This window comes from Lepisosteus oculatus, chromosome 7 (genome assembly GCF_040954835.1).
Source record: "Lepisosteus oculatus isolate fLepOcu1 chromosome 7, fLepOcu1.hap2, whole genome shotgun sequence".
Taxonomy (NCBI): Eukaryota; Metazoa; Chordata; class Actinopteri; order Semionotiformes; family Lepisosteidae; genus Lepisosteus; species Lepisosteus oculatus.
The window spans coordinates 27081519-27099801 of NC_090702.1; the positions used below are offsets into that span (position 1 = coordinate 27081519).

General features: G+C 37.3%; 1 protein-coding gene across 4 annotated transcripts in view; it reads right to left on the bottom strand.

Annotated features, from left to right (window-relative positions):
• The window catches only part of ptpro (protein tyrosine phosphatase receptor type O), a 68072-nt gene that overhangs the window by 28010 nt on the left and 21779 nt on the right, over window positions 1–18283 (bottom strand). For 2 of the 4 annotated variants that reach the window (XM_015352987.2, XM_015352985.2), the window contains exons 3-12: window positions 17795–17953; window positions 17360–17512; window positions 14446–14949; window positions 13931–14092; window positions 12669–12865; window positions 10699–10819; window positions 8646–8839; window positions 8053–8164; window positions 2413–2576; window positions 984–1104 (exon numbers count right to left, since the gene is read on the bottom strand). In XM_015352987.2, coding sequence (XP_015208473.1) covers window positions 984–1104; window positions 2413–2576; window positions 8053–8164; window positions 8646–8839; window positions 10699–10819; window positions 12669–12865; window positions 13931–14092; window positions 14446–14949; window positions 17360–17512; window positions 17795–17953 — 1887 coding nt within the window. Of the gene's footprint in view, window positions 1–983; window positions 1105–2412; window positions 2577–8052; window positions 8165–8645; window positions 8840–10698; window positions 10820–12647; window positions 12866–13930; window positions 14093–14445; window positions 14950–17359; window positions 17513–17794; window positions 17954–18283 lie in introns of all 4 variants that reach the window. The other 2 variants (XM_015352986.2, XM_015352984.2) reach the window with 1 other exon arrangement.

The window sequence follows — 18283 nt, forward strand, 5'->3', positions numbered from 1 at the left end:
AATCCTCAGGCTTAAAACATTCTTTTCAAGTTCGTGATACAGTTTTAGAACAGTTCTAAAAATTAGAACGTTTAGAAAATTTAGAAAGTAACATTTTTACAATAGCTCTAAAAAATGGAAAGTAAGATTCCCCTTTATTTGTTTTGCCTGTTTAGGCATTATATAGAATTTCAGATTACATGGTTAGGAATAGTTTTTCAGTATGTACAGTAGGCCTCTGAACGCCTGTAAATAGGGTAACGGTGAATGTTGTAAGTGTGTAACATTGTATGCCATATTGTTTTGTGTCATTGTCATATTAATAATTACCTGTCCTAGTTTGCCTCTAATTTATTACCCACCAGAGCTGTGCCAGATAATAAAGAACTCACAAGCCTAATTATACTAACCACTCGAGTTTTTTTTACATTTGGGGTTTTAATTATTTGTTTATCCCACTCTGATTTCTTTACTCTCTCTTTGTAACAATAAAAAATTATAACTAAGGAACATTCAGTGGAGCCATTATAAATACAAAAGTAAAATAAAGAGAAACTCTATGTGCTACTGCTATTTCAACAAAAACAAAGTTGCCATACAGACGTAACAAAGCAATGTTGGTAGGCAGAGGCCCACATTTAGTGAAAATAGTAAATTCTTGAAACACATATTCCATTGCCACAATATGAAAGGGGCTGATACTTTTTGTGGTAGTCTTTCTCTTATGCACAGCAACAGCATACTACACACAGGACAGTGAGATACCTGCCCATTTTAGGCATGGAATCAATATTAAAAGACCAAAGCAGTGGGTTCACATGGGTTCTCTGGAGTGCTACAGCTGATAGCGGTGAAGAATCTGGCTTATACAAATATATTTTTCAAAGGGACTTGTGTAAAAATAAATGTAAGGCAATTATTTCATACACTAGTGATTAAAAAATGATGCACTGCAGTGCTTCCCAGGAGAATGCTAACTCACTCATGTACACTCAGGTACTGACCCACTTTAACGATGTGTGGTGCAGATGTGTTCTTGCTGCGCTCTGTGCAGGCTGTGACAGTTAGGTTGTAGATGTCTCCTGGGGGTAAACTTAGCACTGCTTTCATTACAGTCCGGGTCACCTGCAGAGATATGGAATTCAGTTGAAGCACTTTTAACATTTCAGTAGAATGTTTAAAAAACCCAATGGCCAGAATTATGCATGGCCATATATTAATATATGAAGTAATAAGTAAAGATAAGTAATTAATTTATGCATAATATGGAAATAAGACTACATTTTACAACTTTTACCTGACACAGCCAAGAAAGCGGATTAAGAAAAGGGCCTTTGTACTGCTAGCTGATTAAAAGAAAATCATGCTTTTGAAAGAACAAATTGTTTCTGTCCTTTTTAAAAAAAGAGATAACATAATTTCAACTAATATCAAATAGACTACCTTCAATACATAACTATTAGACTAAGAACTGAACATTGCATCCTTTCATCTCTATTAATTTATGTCCCCCTAATGACTGAATACTGTTCATTTGTTGCACTTAAACACAAAATATTATCTAATTATCTAAGGATGTTTTATTAAATCATTGGTGAGAGACTTCTGCATCGTTCTTTGCTCTTTTCATCTTTGAAAATGACCATTGCAAGTCACACATGTGTTTTATTTGATCATGTGGTTACTTCTTTTATTAATTCTCCAGAAAATACTTCAGCTTTTTTACAGACTTTTAGAGGCACAACTGATCTCTCAAATAGAAAGCTGCTTGGTACACAACTGCTACTGAATCTTTAAGAAATGTTTGAACAAAATAGCTCTTGTATTGTGATGTATTTGGTCAAAACTCTTCACTTTTATACTCTCTTAAAACGTAGCAAAAACTAAACATAAATGTAAGAAATTGAAGGAAAATTAAGATGTTATATAGTAAATGCAGCCATTTCAGAATTTTATTAATAAAATCTCTATCTAAAAATAGAATGAAAATAAACATTTTTGCAATTTAAATTTGATTACACAGTTAATAGAAAATCAGATATTACCAATTACTATTAACAGAAAGTGATGTCCTCATTGTGATGTTATGCTTCAAAGTACTGCTTCTAGAAGTATGTATAGATTTCTGTTCCATTTCTATTGACTTTAATTTGCAATTCTTTGCATATCCTGCAGGCATTCATGGCCTCTCACTGTCACCTACAGCTTCAGAGCCACACAGCTCCACAGCCTGTACACCGAAAGGCCAGTCCCCCTGCTGTGGGATAATTGAAGCTTTCCAAAATCCAAGAGGGCTGACATCAACTTTTTAGTAGGCTTGATGCTATAGGAGCAATGGTACACAAACATTGAATGTGAAAGTGCTTAAGGATATAGTGAAGTGATTCTGCCTTTCTAGCTTTTATCTGTTGCCGACAAATGAGAATGACTTACATCAGATGATATGCTCTTTTTGACACCCTTATTGCCTTCTGCGACAACCAGCCAGTGGAGCATTCTGGAATGCGACAGGTCTGTGAAAACGTCACCATATGTCCACCTGATGTACAGCATGCTGTTGGAATAATCAACCGAGGAAATGTGCGGAGCTTCGGGAGCTAAAAACAAAAAGCAAATTATTTAATTTTTTTAGAGGGACAGACATGATTTTGAACGTAATCCTCTACATACAGATGCAGTCATCTAGAATGCATACAAAAACTCAAAATAGAGGAAAGCACACTGCGGTAAACTACATTTTGGTCTGGTGTGCCACTACACCCTTCACAGCTCATAACACATCGATAGGTGACACTTGTGCTCTGTCAGATGCTACTGAAATGGTAGCTTAATTTAATCAGTTTTTTCTTAGTCTAATAATTATCCTTTTTTAAAATATAACATTTTATACTTTACGTAAACATTAAAAATACATACCATAACTACTGTTTTAAAATGCCACGACTGGATCCTGCATCACACCTTGTCATTTATTGTGCCTGGTTTCACACCAATTCTCAGAAAACAATGATTTCATGGAGTGATTATAAACGAATCAAAGCAAATGAAATTGTTGCAATTGCCATTACATAGTTGAGGTACAGTATGAGTGTGCTAAACATTTTAATATCATTTTAATGATTTCTTCCCACACAGCATGACTGAAAAGCAGATTAGCATGTCTGGGTGAAACACTAATTAATAATTTCTGAAATTCAGAAATCAAACATCCTTGTACTGCAATCAATTGGTGCAGAAGAAACAATTATTTACTGTATCTCTCCCTAACTTAAATATTGTATGAGTTAAAATGCGTAAGAAAATAGTTTTCGACAATTAAAAAACACTTGTTATGCACAAGAAACAGTTTCTTTTCTGAGGGCATTCAAGTGTTGCAGGGATTCATTTTTTTCTTTCCTTTTGTCTGCCTATCTCTCTCTAGCCGTGATTCAGACATTCTGAATGGTTAAAGATAATACAACTCCTTAGATTTATTTTATACCCACTGTAAGGTGCTTTGATATTCTATTAATAATATTAAAAAAGTATATTTTATTAATAATACATGTAATACATATTAAACAGCATGTGGTTTTTAATTTCCCGGAGCGGCGAGCTCAATGCCACCGGGCACGTCCCCAGGTTGTGGATTAGGGAACTACCTCCTGGAGGTTAGCTGCGAAATAAGCGGGCTTGCCCGACGAATAAGTAGTCATGGACAACAAACGGTGGCACTAAAAGAGTGTGGTGGATTCATGGTTGGCGACCGGGTCTTCTATAGAAAGCCACCTAAGCTTGAATGACAGTACTGCTACATGGTGACTGTTACCCCGCCAGTAAAGGGTTTCATTTGCCTCAATAACCCATACCCAGCAGCAGCAGTATGGGACGGTGCTGGCGGCTAACATTATCTGCGTGGAAGAAAGGCCTGGCAACCTATTTCCGTATCTCGCCAAGAAAACTCTATGGATAGCGATGATAAAACAAATTGCGATACAGTGCTGGAAGGTGAGCTCCTCAGGTCAGAAGGCACTCAACGGGCAACTGGGGAAGAGCTGAAAACTCTCCAAAGTAAAGCCAGCGTATGCGACGAGTTTGGGTCAGTGCCTTCGGGACGTCTAACTGCTGATGTTGCTGGGCATGAAATGAGGGTCAGAAGCTGCAAAGATCACTTACACATTGGAACATGGAACATACAAAGTATGAACCAAGGAAAGCTGTTGTGGTCAAGAACAAAATGGAACCTATACAACTCGATCTGTTGGGCGTCAGTGAACTGAAATGAACTAGCATTGGACACTTTAAATCCGATGAACATATAATATACTACGCCGGAAATGAAAGACAAAGAAGAAATGATGTCGCATTTATAATCAAGAGTCTTGCAAGAACAGTAATGAAATACAATGCCGTTAGCAAATGCTTAATTTCTATTTGTCTAAGAGGAACGCCCATTAACATGACTATTAATCAAGTATATGCGCCAACAACAGATGCACAAGAGGACAAAGTTGTTCAGTTCTACGAACAAGTGCAAGCTGAAATCGACAGAACATGCAAACAAGACATATTTATAGTCATGGGCGACTGGAACACAAAGGTTGGAAACAAAGAAGAAGGCCAAATAGTTGAAAAATATGGGCTTGGTAACAGAAATAAAGTGGACAAACGTTTGATAGAGTTCTGTAAGACCAACAACCTGCTTCTTCTTGCAAACACCTTCTTCCAGCAACACAAGCGGCGACCTGGAGCCGATTGTGGTACAGATCACCAACTATTAGTATGCAAACCCAAGCTAAAGCTGCAAAAGAGCAAGCCAGTTAGGTGTGTAGGAAAGTATGATCTTGAAAATATACCACCAGAGTTTAAAACCTGCCTATGAAATAGATTCTCCGCATTGAATACAAATGGCAGAGTACCAGACGAATTATGGGAAGACACCAACAAGGTTGTGCTTGAAGAAAGTGAAAAGTCCCTGCAAAAAGTGACAAAGCAAAAAAATGACCAAAATGGATGACTGATGAATTTTTGAAAATTGTCCAGAAACGTAGAGACGTAGAGAAAATAAAGCCAGAGGGGAAAAAGAGACACCCATGGAACTTAGCCAAAATTTCAAAAGTGCCACAAGACGAGGCACAGAGAAGTACTATAATGATGTGTGCAACAAAATAGAATCAGAAAATACTAGAGGAAGAACACAATCGATTCCTAAAACTACTAGAGCTAAAGAGAAAATTCCAGCCTCTTAATTGGAATGCTAAAAGACGTTCAAGGATTCATGCTTAACGACGCTGAGAAGATCAAGAAAAAGTGGAAAGAATACACAGAGTCATTATATTACAAAGATCAAGCAGATCAACAGCTGTTTAAACCTGTTCCTTACTATCAGGAACCGTTGGTGATGAAAGAGGAAGTAGAAGCAGCTTTGAAAGCCTTACCAAAAAAGAAAGCACCTGGCATTGACGGCATTCCCATCAAACTATTACAGCAATCAGAGGCAGCAGTTACAATACTCACAAGGCTCTGCCAGGAAATGTGTAAGACAACATCATGGTCGAATTACTGGAAAAGATCCGTATTCATACCAATCCTGAAGAAGGTGATCTGAATGATTGTGGAAATTATCACATAATCGCTCCAATTTCCCACACCAGCAAGATTCTACTCAAGATCATTCAGTGGAGACTATAACCATACTTAGAACAAGAATTGCCCGAGGAGCAAACAGGATTCAGGAAAGGGCAAGGAACAAGAGACATCATTGTCGTCATCGAGACATCGGGTATGAGATGGATCCTTGAAAAGACAAAAGAATATCAGCAGTATATCTACAGTATGTGTTTCATGGACTACAGCAAGGCCTTTGAATACATAAATCATGAAAAACTCTGGGCCACATTAAGAAGCATGGGTATACCGGAACACCTGATAGTTTTCATGCACTACCTTTACAACGATCAAGAAGCAGTAGTTTGAACAGAACAAGGAGATACAGAATGGTTTAAAATTGGCAAAGGTGTAAGACAGGGCTGCATACTTTTCCCACACCTATTCAACTTATACACGGAACAAATCATAAGAGAGGCAGGACTGTATGAAGAAAATTGAGGTGTGAAAGGGAAGGGAAGACTCATCAACAATCTTTGCTACGTGGACCACACCACATTACTGGCTGAAAGTGAAGACGATCTGAAACATCTGCTAATCAAGATCAAAGAACATAGTCTCAAAATGGGCTTGCACCTTAACGTGAAGAAGACAAAGATCTTGACAACTGGTCAAATCAATAATTTCATTCTTGACGGTGAAGAAATAGAAATAGTAGACAACTTCAGCTTGGTTAGATCAGTCAACAATGAAATGACAAGCAGTCGAGAAATTCAAAGTCAAATCGCTTTTGGCAGAATGGCTATGAAGGACCTAAACAAGATCTTTAAGTGTAGAGATGTATCTTTGCATACAAAGATTCAACTTGTTCAAGACATGGTATTTTCAATAACGTTATATGGATGCAAAAGTTTGAAGGTGAAGAAAAAAGCCAGGAAGAAAATCAGCGCCTTTGAATTATGGTGTTGACGAAGAATACTGCGTATACTGTGGATTGCCGGAAACACTTATCAATAGGTATTGGAGGAGATCAAACCTAAGTGTTCCTCTGGAAGCTCAAATGACAAGACTTCGACTTTCATACTTCATCATGCGAAGTGAAAGATCCCTAGAAAAAGACATCATGTTTGGCAAGGTTGAAGGCTAATGCAGAAGAGGAAGACCAGCAATGCGATGGACTGATACAATAACCACAGCTATGATGCTCATCTATCAATGATTAGCCGTCTGACTGAAGACCGAACGCAATTCAGGAGAACTATCCACAGGGTCGCCATGAGTCAACACTGACTCGACGGCACTTAGCAGCAGCAGTTATTTGCTGAATGAGCAGAATACATGGACAAGAAAACAATTCCAGACATGCCGCACACATTAAAGAATTCAGTGAAGTAATATCCCGAGATATCCATACTGTACATCAACTATAGTATTAGCATCTTTTTGCAGATAGCCTTAATCTAGATGCCATTATTACAGTATGGAACAAATCACTCGTAACTTTTATTTTAATCTGTCTTCTATTTTGTGTTTTACATGGTTATTTGCTTTTAAATATTATATTTTTAAAGCTACTATTTACAATATATTTTTATAATTAATATAAAAAATAAAATTATGTTTCCTCAAAACTATACACATATTTCATATGTACTTAAAAATTGTAATTCTGTTAGTGTTATACAGTGTTGTGACATATCTCATTTGGAGTTGTGGTAGCAATATGGTAACAATATCCTGTCTCAACAACATAATCCCCGTATTTAACGAAATTGTTGCTAGTGTGCATACAATCTGATTTGTTTATTGCAGGCAGCTATATCACTCTGCAACGCACAACTTGCAACCCACTGAAGCTAAGCAAGTGTGAGCCTGGCCAGCACCTCGATGGGAGACCTCCTGGGAAAGCTAATGTTGCTACTGGAAGAGGTGTTAGTGGGACCAATAGGAAGCGCTAACCCTGTCGTCTGTGTGGGTCCTAATGCCACAGTATAGGGACAAAGACACTATACTGTTCTGTTAAAAAGGCACTGTCCTTAGAATGACACGTTAAACCGAGGTCCTGTCTCTCCATGGTCATTAAAATCCCTGCACTTCTTGAAAAGAGTAGGGATGTTTACCCTGTTGTCCTGGCCAAATTTTCCTCTGGCCTTTACCAATCACAGCCTCCTAACAATGGCCATCTATGAATTGGCCTCATTACTCTTTTCTCCTTCCCAATGATAGCTGATGTGTGGTGAGCATACTGGCACCACACTTTGGCTGCGGTAGCATCATCCAGGTGGGGGCTACAAATTGCTGGTGGAAGAGGGGAGTCCTGCATTATATTATCTGAAATAATAAAAAAGCCATGATGCGCTGCTGTCTGTGACACCATGGTACCTACAGCAATACACCAACTGACACCTCACACATTCTAGTTGGCTGCATTTAAACATCAGGTTCCGTCTCAATGTCTCAATGTCTCAATGTCACACTAGATTGTACCTGTTATGAAGCTCACAGTGGAACTGTCACAGCAACTGAGTTCTGGTTCTCCCCAGGTTACCATGGTAACGCGGAAGTTGTAGTACCAGGCAGGCAGCAGGTCAGTCACTCGCTAGAAAAAATCAATCACCACTCAGTGCTCTAATGCAGACTATCAATTCAATGTAACTGAGTATTGAATCCTAGGGTGGTTTATTTGGTAAATGCCTCTGATCAGAAACAAAGACCACCCTATTGCCTGGGGTTGGTCATATGGTATAATATGGGCTAGAAGCTTCCATAGTCTTTAATTATAAAGCGCTGTGCTTGCTGTACCAGAGACACAAAGCTGTTTGCACTCAGGGATTGCAATGTAAAAAGAAACAGATGGGACTGTGATGCATATTTTGAATGCCGTGTATTGTAATGTATCTAATTCATCATTAACAGGGGTTATATTGGGGATGTAGCAATGAGTCAGCATGACTAATGTTTTAGGAGTTATGAGTAGTTCGATTTTAATTTTAAATTCAAATAATACAAAATCAGCAGGCCATTACCATAAACATACTGTACTTTATAATTGTATAACATTGAATAAAACAACACATTACCACAGTGGATGTGAGGGAATGGGTAGCTGCGATCTCATAGTACGTGGTCCACTCTGAAGTCAAGGTCACTGGGTTGAAGAAGAACATTTCCACCACATACTTCCGGAATGCCACATGGTAAGGCCGTCTCCAGCTAAGGATCACTGTTGTTGGACTCAGGGGATAAAGCACCAGGTCCCTAACTCCTGTGGGCTCTGAAGCATAAAAAAAGGTTTCAACTAGCTGTGTGCAGATGTCTCACTTCAATATTAGGGCTACAGTCTTGGTTTGAAGATTAAAATAAGTAAAATGTTCTTAAAACCCTTGGACTGTGACACAGCTTCCTAAAAACTGAAATCAATCATGAATGCAGTCTCACATCAGTCTTTAAGCCAATGTAATCTCCTAAACATTAAAGCTACCAGTTTTACTGTTAATAATACATTGTATTAGCACATTTAAGGAAACTTAAATGTGCTAATAAACTTATCTTTCAAAAAAGTGAAAGGAGAAAAATATTCTGATTTAGAGAAATCAGAAGTTAATTCCACCATAAAATCCTAATGCTAATGTGTGGTGCCTGGTTGGGTATTCATTTCAAAATTATTTAGAATTAGAATTAAAATACCAGTTATAGTTTTACAGCCATCTTTTTGTGAAAACCCATGCATTTTTTAAAAAGGAGACCCTTTATTCTATATTCACATTGTAGATAAAGATTTTATTTTATTCAAAATAAATGCATATATTAGAAAAATTTGAAAGGGGTTTGTGATCATGTGACAGTAACTGCACTAATATAACCTCCTTCTACAGTATATACCATATGAATAGCAATACATTTATTTAAGTTTACCTTAACCCACTAATGAAATAATCACTTCCCCACCTCTTCCCAAAAGGAAAATAAAAAAATCACCCTTCACTGGGTTATTTCATACCTAAGCAGAAGTATCAGCACCTTAATGTAACCAGATCCCACTAGCTAAGCAAACCTCTAGACTACTGTCCTGAGATGGGAGACCTCAAAGAAAAAACGGCTTGCTGCTTCAAGTGGTGTTAGTGGACCACTAGGCGGCACCCTTCCTTCTGAAACAGAATTTCTAAAACCAGTGCCTCAGTACACTGACCAGGGACACTGTTCTGGAGGAGATGTCATTGTTTGGAAGAGGTGTTAGACTGAGTTGAGTTACTGATATACTGTAGTAATCAATGTTCTAATTGCACTTTTTGAAAGCAGTAGTTTTTCACTTTTTCACGTGATCTGACACTTTTATATTTTTAAGCTATCTCCAAAATTAAAGAGGGTATTGGATACATATACAAAGCACATTCAGTCATACAGACGAGTCAGAATGGGTGATGGAAGAGGAAAGTGGCCACAGGTTTTCCACTGGCAAAATGCAACCTGCCTGTATGTTTTTCCATAAGATCAATTCATCAAATTGAATGCCACCAAACGCAATATAAAGGTATATCAGTTTGTCCCCAACCTTGTAGTGCACCATGCCTGAAGATTAATGGTAAATTGAGAGTCATCACTGGAAAGGGGGATGCAGCAACACTGTCACACCAGTGAAACCCAGTGCATTAGTCACTTACACCCAAAAGCATTCTATTATAAGATTAATATGTAGGAAGGTGCTGGGACACAGAATGTGACAAAGAGGAGTGAGAGCATTTTTCTTCTGGGAACTCCAGTATGGTGTTCCATATGTTCTAGGCAGATTTTGATCAAACTTATTTATAGATACAATTTGGCACCAACTTGCTTGGCCAAAAAATGACAGACGAAGAAGTTCAGAATCTTAATGAGATGTAAACCAAGATGTTGCAACAGCAATTATATTAATTTTAAAGGAAAATAAAGCACAACAAATAGAGCAGGAAGGAAGACGTGCCTTCATTTTAGATCCAGTGGATCATAGACAAAATTCTGTCTATAATTAAAAATAAAATTAACGTTTTAATATTTTTCAGGCTTGTGATTCTTTCAAGTGACGGGATGACAGAGTATTTACTTCTCTGAAGCAAAGTGGGAACAGATGGGTAACAAGATATCAGGTATACTTACCTATTTCAAATACAACTGGATCTGATGCTGGACCCATCAGTGGGCCATTCACATGACGGACAACCACCTTATACTGAGCGCCAGGAGTCAGGTTTGTGATGATGTTACTGGTGGAGTTTTCCTGGAAAAAGAAGGTATCCCATATCTGATTTCAAAGGGTGAATTGTGAATTTAATCTGAGAACCTCAAAAGATCCACAATATTTTCCCCAACTGATAATTGACTACAACTGACCCAGTACTCTGATCTAAAATGGACTGTGGCAAAATACACAACTCCATGTTGAATTTACTACGGCAATTCGGCTACGTTAGCCCTAGCAAAACTGCATTTGAGAGTTGTCAAAAGCTCTTTGGTCACTATGGTCAAACCCAATGTGAGATATGGAATTATGAAATTCAGTGTTCTGAAGTTAAAACACATTTTATTGATTTTAGGGTTTCTTTAGCAATGGAATTGAATACTTACACAAATGAGAATCTTCTCATTTCAATTAAGATCTATTTTATTTACATAATTTCAGCAGTTTTTACCTTTATCAATTTGGAGTAGATTGTGAAGCTGAATAAAAAGTACATCAATTAAAGTAAAAAAACTAAAATCACTTTCATGCTTTATTTTCAGAACAACCATATTTTCTTCAACTGAAGATCAGACAAGCAATGAAAATAGACAAAATACATTCATAGAGATTGTGCACTGAAAACGTAAGATTTTTGCACACGACATTTATCACAAACATTTCAGAGTTTATAGTTGATTAACAAGTGAGATATTGTAGCTCATATTGCAGTTTTAAATAGATCTGTACAGTTCCATGCACATGTATGTAAAATACAATGAGAAGTCATATATGAGTCTGAATAAAAAAAAATGTTTCAAACCCATATTGCCAATAATGCAGTTATTTTAAATAAATAAATACTGTAACTGTCTTGTTGGTTTTGATACACTTCTCAAATTGCTGAATATTATTCCAAAATGGTTTGTCTTAATACATTGGTAAAATTAAAAAGCATATACAGTAATAATTGTTTTCCAAACATTCTCCTTCTATGGGAGAATGAACTGTGCTCTCAGCTTTGAGCTTTGGGAGGAATCTTCTGGATGTGGTGACACTCTAGTCGTCACCAGAAAAATGCAGATAAAGAAAGTGCGTGGAGAACATGGACACATTTTGCAGAAGCAATATCCAGGACAAATGCTGGCTTAACAGATGGAAATCAAAATCCAGTAACAATCTTCCTCAAGCGGACACTGCTAGAATCTACAGGATCCAAAGTCTGCTGCAACTTTGTTACCCAGGGCTCCTGAGGTCAATAGCGTTGACAAGACTCTCTCCTGAAGACTGACAGGGAAGCCACTGGAGCTGCCTAGTGGGTCGTCTAGATCTCGGACTCCTCCAAAGCAAAGAGATCTGCTTTGCCACATCAGGCACAAATGAGGTAGACCCCTTACATGGAGGGCTGAAGGGTGAAGGCACCACAGTGAGTCCCGTGGTACCTGGAGCAGGGTGGAGTCAACGCTCTCTATGCTCTCCAGTGACCAGTTAGCCATAGTCAGCCAAGCAAGCCATAACTTGTTACTGGTGAAGAAAACTATGTATCACTCTAGCAAAGACAAGCCCCATGGTGTTAGGACCATTCAATAGTGGCATATTTTACAGTTTCTTTACTATTCTTTCCTATTCTAGTATAAAATGATATGTAAAATTAATACCTCTGCATCATAAGTTTATAATACTGTAAAATTACAACTTCTAAGTAGCTAAGATTCCAATATTTGTGGTACTTATGTGAAATATAGTATCAGCAATCCATTTGTTAATTACACTGAACAGATTGACAATGTTTCCTTTTGAGATCTTTTTCAAAATACAATACACTACTGTACTGTATTGTATGTACAGTATGAGGTGGCTGGCTGTACTGCTAGCGCTGAAGAGATACCTGACTGGGAGCTGTGCTTACTTCACTGCAGTATCTGCTCTCCATCCTCTGGTTCAGGTTGGGCTTGTGGCAAGTGAGTGAGATCACTGTCACCAGGGTGGTGTTGTGGCTCTCTGCGGATGGAACCCAGGATACCTCAGCTGCGCTGGAACTTAGTATCCTCACATTGATATCCTGAGGCTTCTCCTTCAACTCTTCAAACCACTCACCATTAGGACCTACAAGATAAGATACAGTACATTGATATGCTGCACACAGTGTGCTATTGAATGTATTAAATTATTTTTTGGTTTAAGGGGAACTGTAGTCAAAGTTTCTTTCCGGTTATTGAATCTCGGTAAAAAAATAAATTCATTGACATGTCAAAAAGTTTACAAGTTCTGAATTAAGCACAAAATGGCGAACTTTGTAAAAGTTCCACCACCATGTCACCAAGTCACCATGATGTCTCAACTCCTGGTCTCACCACAGGTGAGAGCGAGAATAGGCGAGAATGGCCACATGAAGCAGCCCTTCCTGCTCACTTGGAACTGTAATAATATGAATAATGTAATGGGATGTACGAGCAAAGAAGTACAGGTTGTGCAGCGGACGTTTCATGGCAGAAAGTTTCCAAAGTGATCTGCATGCGGTTAACAAGTAAGTAGTATTTGTTGGCAAAACTGTTTCAAAATCGAAAGCAATATTTCTATGGGATTGAAAGAGATGTACTGTATTCACAAGCCTGCTTGCTTGTAACAGGGCCGCTTCACGTCACAGATTTGTTGTCTCATTCTGAAACGCAGAATATGGCGCTGCACAAACCTGGAAATTTAGGCTTTTCTGTGATGTAAATTGGAGGTTTAACAAGTTACTGTGTACATTTTAAATTATATGTTAAACAAAAAATGAAATGTATCCAGGTAATATTACACAGTCATTATCTAATCACTCTGTTAGCAAATCAATCCCAAATTTTTTAATTGCATCTAGCCATAAAACAAAATATTGACTGCTTTACTTCAATTCAAAGATAATGATATTTGTTATAGTACTGCAGAGTCCAACAAATTTTTCATATTGGTATGTACAGTATATATATATTTTAATTTAATTTTTATACTTGAAATAATTATTGGCTTTCAATTAAGTTAAATATAAAAAGGAACTAAAAGTGAACAAATTACCAAAAAAATGAACTCCAAGTAATTAGGAATTCTGAACTTATGTCCTTTAAAAACTTGTAAAAGGAGCTAGACTATTGTTTATAGCAGTGGCTAGCATATGTGTAAAAGATAACTTACTGAGATAAAAAGTGAAGCTGTTGTGACTTGTGCTTTCCCGGGGTTCACAGTCTCCAGATGAGCTGAATGTCGTGACAGAGACTACATATGTCCCAGGTTCTGTCAACTCAGCAAAAAACTCATGAACGTTTTCATCTACAGTAGCCATTTCTGTAGAATTTCCTGCAGGAGCAAAATATCTAATTTGTGAATATAATAACATATCGAATATTGGACTTATAGAAACAAACTATGATGTCATATTTATAGAAGTCAGGGCAACCATCAATTTTGTGTCCAAAACATTAACCTCTTTAATACTTATCTAACCATAATTATTTTTTTTCTTTTACAGTGTACAGTAGGTGATGTCACCACACAAAAGAACAACAAATGTGATTTCAGGATGCCCAGTAACATTGCATCCTCTCACACTACGTCAAGTGCAGTTTCATCGGTTTTTGTCTTTTTCATATATTTTGTTAAATTGGACGATCTCTGAAAACTGTCATATCACAGTGTGGACACAAACATACCATCCCTGTAGATGGAGATGTTGAAGCCATCAAAAGCAGTGGGAGGGTGAGGGGGCAGCCAGTGGAGCTCCAGTAGCAGGGGGGGGAGTCTGACCGAGGGTATAAAGGGTAAGGGCAAGTCCCCAGCAGAGCCCAGCTCATTCTGATCATCGTACTCCGGTACCACCTGGTTGACAAACTCATCCTCATCACTGGAGGCTGTTGTACCCACATGTGGCCAGTAGGGTTGAGTGGTGGTTTCATAGTCTGTACCATTACTGTAGCTATAGTCCACCCAACTGTAGGAATCATTCAGGTTCTGTGTAAGGTTACGGGGCCGCTGGCTGGTCTCAATCTCATCGTCTCTCATAAGCTCCTCCTTGTTTTCATCTTGTTCTTCCTCCTCCAGCAGTCTGACCTCTTCCCTGACTTTCCTGGTGTGAGATCTGCTGTGAGCCCTTTCTGACATGCTGCCCCTGCCAAACTGCACTATCTGCAGGGTGACATTGTTGGGGGGATTTGGTACTGCAAGAGAGACACAAGGAGCAAATATAAGCCGGTAGCTAACTGCGATCAGCCTGAACATGACACAGTGTACACTTTTCACTAGACTTCTCAAATGTTTTTGAAAAGTACTACACTTCTCAAATGCCTGTCAGTGACAAGTAATTAATGATGAAATAAACGTCAAAGGTGCCTTCCTAATATCCTCATTCCCCGAACTCCCTCACCTCCTTTGCCTTCTGTCAGCAAACCTTCACTACAGAAGCGGTAATAAGGCTCCCCTTGCACAGCAGTTTGAGAGATTTAAAGTTTTTTACCATCTGCAAGCTCTTATTAAACCATAAATATAACACATTGTTGAAGAATGGTGTGCTGGAGAAAGCTCTAGCATTTTTGGCCACTGGAATCCTCTCTATAATAAGGTTATCTGTACAGATGTAATGGATTATGATTGAACAAGAAGGGCACCGAAAGGTTTAAGGCAAGAATCAGAGCAATTCTAAAACACTTGATGATGGAAGAGGGTAGAAACCAAAGAAAATGTACATGAAAGATGATAAGAGAATAGAGCCAAAAAGAGAATCCCAAGGAGAAATATCCAAGCCCCATGATAATTAAACACCGACAGTATATTTAAATACCAGGAATATGGGCAACAAAATACAATAAATAGAAACTACTGCATTATCAGGTGAATATGAGGTAATGGGAGCTACTGAAACATGGCTAACATGATAACAAATACAGCTTCTGAAGATACACAGCATTCCAGAGTGACAAGAAAGATACTGTAGAAGAGGTGGACATATAGCTGCATATATCAAAATGTACATTCAGGCACAAGGGCATAACATGGATCAGTCAAAAGTATCAGAATCTATTTGGATCAGACACAAACAACTAACCCAAACTGAACTGCGCAGTATACTTGATTTACTATGGACCTACAAATTCACAGATTAATTTAAAATCGGTGGCGTGTGTGCAGAAGAACTACTTATCTGAGATAAAAAATGGGATTAAACACAATTCAACACACTCTCGGTGTGTTTAATTGTAGAGGTAGAATTTTTTTATGTTTTTCTTGTCGTATTATGTTTAGAAATTCAATAAAATAAGAAAATAAAAAATCAGAAGAAAATAAATCTGGGGCTTTTCTTTTATATATTTTGTGTACAAGTCAACAACGATTTCTGGATGTTAATATCTATATCTGACTTAATTATGAAGAGAGAGATAGATATGTAAACTTCAAACAGTATAAAATATTTACTATTTTATCAGTTATTGAAAAAAATCAAATCTCAAGGACATGATAAAATTCCATTCAAAGTTTGGAAACAATTGTGTAATACACACACATAAAAGAACTGATCAAATTTAAAGAGCAAGAACACTGAATATCAATGTGTACTGCACCTACAGGTATGCTTTATGTTGCATTAGTATGTATAATGGATTACTGTCAAGATTCTGACATACAGTACAAATTGTAGCACAACTTGTTTTGGGAGTGGAAAACTGTACTGATGCATCATACATTACTGTAATTGCAACTCATTCGGAAAATCAATTTGCATTTGGGGAAAGTCTCACATTTGCAGTGGTCAATTTTGAGAAATGTGCGAGTCCCATTAACAGCAATTTGCAGGCACTGGAACTGTCTTCCTACCTGACAAAAATGGTTTGTTAATGTTTATACCCTGACAGGCATGTGGAAACACTTTATATATAGAGGCTCATTTACAAATCTCCAAGTGGTTACAACAGAACATCTACCAACAATAATACAAAACATATCTGTCGTCTCCATCTCACTCTCCATGGGATTTCATGCACATAAAACACTGTGTAAAATCACATATTCAACAGAGCATCAAAATGTTCTGGAAAAATTAAAATTCTTAGTAATGTACAGCATAAGATCTGTAAATATTAGCAATGCTTTATTTTTCAATGTATTTATGTTTTAATGCATTTGTTTTGTTTTAGAGAAATGTTTCACTGCTTCTCACATGCAACACAATAAGGGTACCGGGATCTAGAAAAAATAGGGTAAGAAGGTATCATGATGCTGAATAACAATTAATAAATGATCTTTTATTGTAAGCTTCTGGTATTGTTTGTGGATATTTATATGGAGATGTTCAAGTTCTAGCCATGCTAACTTAACAGTTTTGGCTGGGAACTCTTAAGGAGAATCAGCAGAGAGTGTGTGTGGAGAGTTGTGTCTGATAGGAAGGTGAAAAGGGAGGAAAGGTAAAGATGTCTTAGAATAAAGCCTATAGTTCTACGTTTAAATAGAACCTCTAATATCTACTTTTCGATATGTTCAGTGAAAAAAAGTCTAGTATGACAAGGAAATATTAAGTTGTAATATTAATAAAAAAAACTATAGTAAAAACTCCCAAACAGGTGAAATCCAGAGTACCTGTTCTGTGCTGTTTGGGTTCGTGACCCACACCACTGTATTGAACAAGGGTGGTCTTGTTGACAGTGGCTTCAGACATCAGCTGGAAAGTGATGTTGCTGTAGCACATTCCAGGCAGCCAGTGCTTGAAAATGGTTTTTCCCCTAAAAAAATCTGGAATAACCATAAAATACCTTATTAATTTTTATATACCATTCAGTTATTAATATACAAAGTAAGTTATTCATATATCTCAGCATTAAATAATTCATCTACTGTAAAATGTAAAATACTTATAAGGAAATGGTTTGAATAACAGAATTCTTACTATTGCATACAATTATCTGATTAAGCCCAATAAATGATATCGTCTTGGTTGTATCTTTCAGGTTCTTTCACTGCTTATTGTTATCTGTAGATTCAAACAAAGAAAAACATGCAAACAGTGTGACATACCTTTGTACAGCATAGAGCGCTGCTCTCTTCCTTCCAAGTAACTTATGTTTACTCTTGTAAAAACATTGTATTTCTCTGCACACTTGATCTCAAAGACTACGCTAGTCTCAGGGGAGGGCTGATAGTCATGAATAAACACACTGTTCACTGGAAGAGGGTCTAGGAAAAAATAGATTAAACATTAAAAATGTTGGTTGATGATGAACTCCCAACCCAATCTAATACATGTGATAGCTATTAAAATAATAAAACAGTATATAAGCGGCATTAAGGAAACATTTTTCTTTAAATGTAGAATTTTAAATTATTCTTTTTAGTATAAATAAATTATTTTTAGACTCATCTCTGACAGTGACAATGAATGAGGAAAAACTTTAAATAAAACACGCTACTCTAATGGAAACCTAGCATAAGTGCACAGGTTAAAAAGGCAAAGAATACATGAAAAAATAAAATGTAAATTAATTTTTCAACACTGTTAATTAATAT